This window comes from Arachis ipaensis, chromosome B02 (genome assembly GCF_000816755.2).
Source record: "Arachis ipaensis cultivar K30076 chromosome B02, Araip1.1, whole genome shotgun sequence".
NCBI classification, from domain to species: Eukaryota; Viridiplantae; Streptophyta; class Magnoliopsida; order Fabales; family Fabaceae; genus Arachis; species Arachis ipaensis.
This window is the reverse complement of record NC_029786.2, coordinates 86,291,844-86,299,019: the sequence shown is the minus strand read 5'-3', so window position 1 is coordinate 86,299,019 and position 7,176 is coordinate 86,291,844. Positions and strand designations below refer to the sequence as shown.

Below are 7,176 nucleotides of genomic sequence, written 5' to 3'. Positions count from 1 at the left end.
AGGATCTTTGAATAAGTCTATGTATATATTGCTATGTGAATATATATATTTTAAGATATAAGATATTTTAAGTGAAGACTTTTTGTTTTCTTAATTAAAGTTTCGGTTCGTATTCATAAAGGTTCGATATTAAATAAAGATAGTATACAATAAAAAGGGTTAGAGATAAATAATGCCTAAAGCTTTTAGTATGATCTTGAGGTGTTAAAAGTTAGGATGTTACAAAAAAAATTTGCAATAGAAAAATTTAAATTTTATAGATGTGAAGGTTAAAAATTTTGTGTATTTCAATTGGAAGAAAAAATAGAATTTTGTAAATAATTGAGAAAAAAATTTATGTTAAATTGATTTGGATCTATTTTTCTACCAAATTGATAACAAGATAATAAAAAAAATAGAGCAATAAAATGCAGGAGTACAACTGAATACACCTAATTTATTTCGGTGCATTTTAATTATATTTTTGTTACAACGTTACAATATTTATTTAATGGGGATAAACTATAAAAAATATGCATTCGAATAATTTTGTTGACGATAAAAATGCACCTAAATTTTGCTATAAAAAAAATGTCCTCAAATAATTTAAAATCGCGACATTAAATATGTATTTCTCAAAAAATGCTTTGGAGAGAATTTTTATGCATTTTTTGCAAGCATAATTAGAAAAATAAAATATTTTTATTATTAATTACCAAATTTTAAGAATAATAATATCTCATTTTTTTAATCATGTTTGTAAAAAATTGCATCAAAATTCAATATTTAAGGTATTTTTTAAAAATACATATTTAATGTTAGATATTTTTGTCGTATTTTAAAATTATTTGAGAGAATTTTTGTCGATAACAAAATTCGAATGCGTGTTCGTCCGTTACAAATTATTCGGTTGCATTTTTAGTGATTTACCCTTTAATGGGGTTTAATAAAGTATACAAGTGATAGCATTTCGCTTTTTTTTCTAATAATATAATAAGTTCTTATTGATACCAGTATTATTTTAAAGAGGTTTAATTACTCTGTTGGTCCCTATAGTTTGGCCGAATTTTTAATTAGGTCCCTATAGTTTTTTTCCTTTCAATTGAGTCCCTATACCAATTTTTTTGTTTTAATTGGGTCCCTATTCGCAGTGAACGTTAAATAAAACGTTTACCTGTGTTAAATTTATCAAAATACCCATGTGTATAACCCTACATAATCCTTGCCCTCATCCTAAAACTCCAGAACCCTATTCTGTTCATCGTTCTCCTCTTCTCCCTTTCTTCTTATTTGTTGCTGAAATTTTCTCATCTTGCATGGATTCCACCCAACGTTCTTCGAGAATTTCGAGTTCAAGAAGTCTCAACAAGAGAAGACATTTGTGTTATTGTGGGGAGGCAGTTGTTGTTCTGTCTTCTTCTGAAGTGGCCAGCCATGGAAGGAGGTATGTAGCTTGTGAACGAGTGCCAATGTGCAGTTTTTTTGAGTGGATTGATAATGAAGATGATATGAAAGGTGAGTGGTTGAAGCAGAAGGAGAGGAGGAGTCATTGCTTCTGTGGAGAGTCTCTAATTCTGAAAAGTGCTAATACACCCAAGAATCCAAATATAAGGTTTATGTCTTGCCCAAGTAGAAGATGCAAATTTTTTGAGTGGGTTGATGAAGATAAGAAGGTTGGCGATGTTTGCTTATTTTCTTCACAGTATTACTCTGGTTGGGTATAGGGTGAAATTAGGGGTGAAAATGCACAAGAAATGAGGGTTGATAGACTTAGTGTTGACACGGAGAGGTTAAAGGAGAAGATTGGAGAAGTTGATGATTGTGTTGGAAGAATCTGTGTAGAGTTGAATTCGGTCCAGGAGGAACTTTGAAAGTTGGAAGAAAACATGAAGCAGACCAAGATGCCGATGATGTTGTTTTTTTGTTGTGTAATCCTAATAGTTGCAGTGCTATGTGGTAAAGTTTATTGATGAAGTGGTCATTGTTGGCTTTAAACAGAGCAGTTATAAAAAGTGTATGTTATGTTATTTAGATTGAATGGATGAAACTTTTTTTTGTTTGCTGCTATAAATATAATGTTGTGATATTGAATGAAAATATACACAACTAAAAACAACTGCTATCAGCCTATCACAGATGCATCATTAGAATAATATAATTCACAAAAGTGGTCCTTAACATGTTCCACACATTAGATAAGTTCAGTGGATCTAACTTCCACTAGTCACAAGATAAATGCTCCACCTAAAATGTACTATCAAAAGTGGTCCACCACAAAGCAAAATAAACTAAAAAAATGATGTTCCCAATACCAAAATACTTCCACAGTAGAGTATAATGCACAAAAAAAGCCCTACATAAATCCACAGTAGGAGGAGCTACATAACCCTAAAAGCTTCAATCATCTGTGAGGTCTATGTGTTTAGCAGGTTTGGCTGCTCCCTTTCTTATCCCCATCTTCAATCTTTCACTTCTTCTCATCCCAAAAGTCTTAGTCTTAGGCAAAGGCTGTGTAACTGGTGCTACTTGTAGAGTTGGCTGAATGAGTGGTTCAATGAAGGGAGTTGCTTGAGTTGCTGGTGTATAAGGAGGATTTGCAGCAGCTCCAATAGTAGGTGAACCAGATCCAGCAAGGGGTGAGTCGTTTGCAGAACCAGATCCAGTAAGGGGTGACACAGTTGTAGATCCAAATTCAGCAGCAAGAGTATTTGGTGCAGGGGCTGAGACAACAACAACCAAATTTTTAAATCATTCCATCACTAAACCATTTCAATTATGTAGTATGAAATAGCAAAATATAGTTATACCTGTGAAACTGGTTGCTTTTCCTCTACTAAGTCCCACACCCCTTCCTCTGCCTCTCCCCCTTGCATCAGATTCAGCAGATGATTCAGCAGCAGTAGTTGGTGCAGAGGCTGATGGAACAAAAGTATAATGGTTAACTCATTTCATAATAGAACATTTTCAATCGTCTAGTATGCAGCAACAAATCCTAGAATTACCTGTGACAATAGTTCCTCTTCCTTTGCCCCTTCCTCTACCCAGTCCCGCAACCCTTCCTCTGCCTCTCCCCCTTGCAGCAGCTCCAGCATCATGTGCACCATTTCCAGGTTCAGCTGAGTCAGTTGCAACATCAGATGCAGCAGCAGCGGGTTCAGGAGCTGATGCAAGTTCAATCGAATCAAGGCAACATTACAGAAAAGAACTGGTGCAATCAACAATTATGAAACAACAACAAAATAAGATGTACCTGAGACAATAGGATTTGGACAGTGCCTCCTGTTGTGTCCATACTGGCTGCAATTGCTGCAAGTCACAGAGGTACCCGTCCTTCTGTACTTCGTTTGAGATCTATTTTCATCAGGTTCTCTAATTCGCACCATTCTTGGTCGACCAGGTTTAACCCTGAAAACTGGGGGTATGATGGTATCACAGTTCACTTTCGGCCACATGTTCTCTCCATTAATTAGAGCAATTGATTTTCCATATGTTGCAAGGTATGCTGCTGGACTATAGTAGTTGCTGCAATACTCTTCAGGATTATCACCCTTTTCAAAGATGGCACTACATGCATGTGGGCATGGCATACCACTCAAATCCCAAAATCGACAGCTGCAAGTACCAGCTAACAGATCCACCACAAACCTTTCCATGATCATCCTATTTTTGTGATGTACCTCAAACTTCAGCTCACCTGCCCATCTAGCATGCCATTCCATACTTCTTGTTGCAATAACATCAAACCTCTTTTTTGGTTTAGGCAGAATGGATCCTTCATGCTTCTCAGCCTTCTTCTTTTTTTTCTGCAAATCTTGACATCCAGTAGCATCTGATCCACTCAAACATCGTTAGAATGGGCTTGTCTCTTACCTCAAGAATCCTGCCATTGAAAGCCTCTGATATGTTATTCATTAGCATATCACTCTTTGCCATAAACGTGAAATGGCTCTTTGTCCACAACTTTGGGTCCACTCCCATCAGTTTATCATAATAGTCTCTATTTTTTTCCTTGAGCAGATTCATTCTTCTCTCCCACTCTTCCATATAGGTAGCTTTAGCAATGGATAGGATTAGATCCCTCAAAACTGTCCCTCCACCATATGCCTTCTTACAGTTGGCATACAGATGCCTTAAACATAATCTATGCTCAACAGATGGTTCCATCTCAGCAAAAACTTGCATCAAACCCTATAACAACAAAAACAACAGTATCCAGTATCATTATTCAGTCAACAAAAACAATGCAAGTAGAATGAAATAGTTAGAATCATAAGTCATATTATTCAATGAAATAGTTAGAATCATAAGTCATATTATCTTTACTTTTTGTTGATCTGACATGAAAACCCATCTTCTTGATTCACCGATATCATCTAGCAACAAATCAAGGAACCATCCCCAGCTGTCCTTTATTTCCGCCTCCACTGCTGCAACTGCAATTGAAAAATAATTGTCATTAGGATCCCTCCCTACTGCAACTAGTAGCTGTTGACCATGGTCCCCTTTCAAGTGACACCCGTCCACTCCTATAATCGGCCTACAACCAGCCAAGAAGCCCTGCTTCACCGAATCGAGGCATATGTACATCCTCATGAATCGCGGTTGGTGTGTTAAAGATGGCCTATCCACAATAATACTAAGCTTGGACCCGGGATTTGCCCTTAAAATCTCAGCACAATAATCCCTCAATTTGGCATATTGTAGTATGGCCCTTCCATGTACTTCTTCCCTTGCTTTTCTCCTTGCCCAGTAAGCCTTTCCAACACTAACATTTGCCATATACTTATCCTGAATTGTTTGAATAATAGTGGCCAGCCGCATATCTTCTCCACGACTAATGTTGTTGACAATCTTTTTTTATATCCACTCACTAGAAGCAAGCCTACCACTATAACTCCTCCCACAGCTACGCTTGCCCTTCAAGGTTTTTATACTAAAACAATCAGATCCTCCTACCTTACTTGCAAAGCAAATCCACTTACACTTTCCTTTTTGTCCCTTACACACTACTCTGCACCTCAACTTGTCGTTCTTCTTGTACCTAACGTCTCTCTCATTCAATAAGGCATGCTCCTTAATTGCATCTTTAAACTGGGACAGTGTTTTGAACTCCAACCCAACCTTAAACTCATACTCTCTACATATTTTCTCCCTCATCATACTTAGGAAATCTTTTTTTCTTAACCATGTCATCAGAATCTCCCTCGTAACTATCTATGTCTTCAGTTTCATAACCATCCAAAATATCTCCAATTTGTTCATCCATCTCTCCAGAAGCTTCATTATCCTTAGCACCCTTATCTGTTGTCCCTTCTTGATTTAGCGGGCCATTAAACTCACCGAACGCATTTGATTGTCCACCATCAACACCATCCTCTACATCGAACTCAAAGTAATCCTCATGTTCACCATCATCAGCACTGTCATCAAACCTATCCTCCTCAGTAGAGGGTAAGTCATGGAAGACACCGAATACAGAGAAAAAGTAAAGTGACTCGAAGTAGTAGCAGCCATGGCTTCTAATAATCAAGTGCTGCTTCTTGCATTCACACTCACACTCACACTTTTCTTGCAGCTTCTACCATTTCAGATTGAAGGTATTGGTGCAAAAGTTGAAAACCTTCCTGGTTATGATGGACCCCTTCCCTTTCATCTTGAAACCGGGTACGTTCATTATTATCGTATCACCTGTCGTCTCAAAATCTTACTAAACATTCTTTTGAATAACAAATGAAGTAGAAAGATATCCGAAAACAATCAGAAACATGTATTATTCAACATTTTCTTTTAGTTAGTATATTTTTCCAATTCCATGCAGCAATTTTAACGAACAATGTTTGGATCTGAGGAAAAGTTATTATTATTATTGTTACAGGTATATTGGGTTGGGGGATTCAGATGATGACATGCAAGTTTTCTACTATTTTATTAAGTCAGAGAATGATCCTAAGAATGACCCTCTTTTGCTATGGCTCACTGGTGGCCCCGGTTGTTCTTCATTTTCCGGCCTTAGTTTTCAAATAGGTGATCTTCAATTCGCAATTTGTCTTTTCAAAAGTATAATTTTACAACCTTCTCTTCATTTAGAAATAAGAAATACAATTTAACTTATTTGACATGAATTTAATTTCAAAAATATTATTTGTATATCAAAATTAACGGTGTATTTTAACTCATTTTTTAACATATATTTTATATTTCAATGTATGTTTTATATTAATAGCTGATTTTAGCGATTAATTTTTGTGTACACGTAGTATGTGTGATTTAATTTTGATATATTTTTAGTATTAAGTAATTTTATATATGCATTAAATTATATAATACCATATTAATAAAAATTATTTTTTATATTAATTACATGAATAATCATCTAAAAAAATTGATATGATTGAATGAGTATATAAAACGTTTTAATAGTTTTTTATTTGATTATTTTAAAATGTGTTTAGATTTTTTTTTCATGAGCATGTTATTAAAAAAGAAAATTTAAAAAGCTAAAGACTATTTGAGATGCCATTTAGGCTTAGTTTGGTAAAGCTTTTATTTTTTAAAAGTAACTTATAAAAGTTAACTTTTAAAAGATGACTTTTTAAAAGTTGTAGCATTTATGTTTGATAAATCAAATAAAAAATAGCTTTTAAGAAACATAAGCAACATTAATAGTGTTTTGTAAAATAGCTTTTAAAATTTAAAAATATTATAATAGACATAAATGCAAACATTAAATTTAAAAATTAGTTAACATATGAGGTTATATTAGACTTTTAAATTTTAAAATTGAAAAGTACAAGCCAACTTTGAAAAGCTCTATCCTAAATGCTTTTAAAAGTACCCCAGTCTTTTAAGAGCTGCAAGTACAATCACATGATTTTTTTGATTTACCAAACACAAAATAAAGAACTTGAGCTTTTAATAAGTACAAATATTTCTTCGAAAAACTTTACCAAACTAAATCTTAATCTATCACGCTTACAATATATTTAATGAGATTTTGAGCAGGTCCAATGAAATTCAAAATTGAGGAATATGATGGGAGCTTCCCTAAGCTGATTCCAAGGCCACAGTCATGGACAAAGGTAAAAATATCCATCCAATATAATTATTTGTTCTGCTTCTAACTTAATCCATATTATGTAATAATAAATACTATTTAGAGTTAAGTACGATTTTAATTTTTAAGGTATATATTAAAAA

General features: G+C 34.4%; 1 protein-coding gene across 1 annotated transcript in view; it reads left to right on the top strand.

Annotated features, from left to right (window-relative positions):
* Positions 5,436-7,176, top strand: part of LOC107627535 (serine carboxypeptidase-like 11) — a 15,652-nt gene continuing 13,911 nt past the window's right edge. The window contains exons 1-3 of the mRNA XM_016330369.2: positions 5,436-5,643; positions 5,855-6,003; positions 6,982-7,058. Coding sequence (XP_016185855.1) covers positions 5,492-5,643; positions 5,855-6,003; positions 6,982-7,058 — 378 coding nt within the window. The 5' untranslated portion in view covers positions 5,436-5,491. The remainder of the gene's footprint in view (positions 5,644-5,854; positions 6,004-6,981; positions 7,059-7,176) is intronic.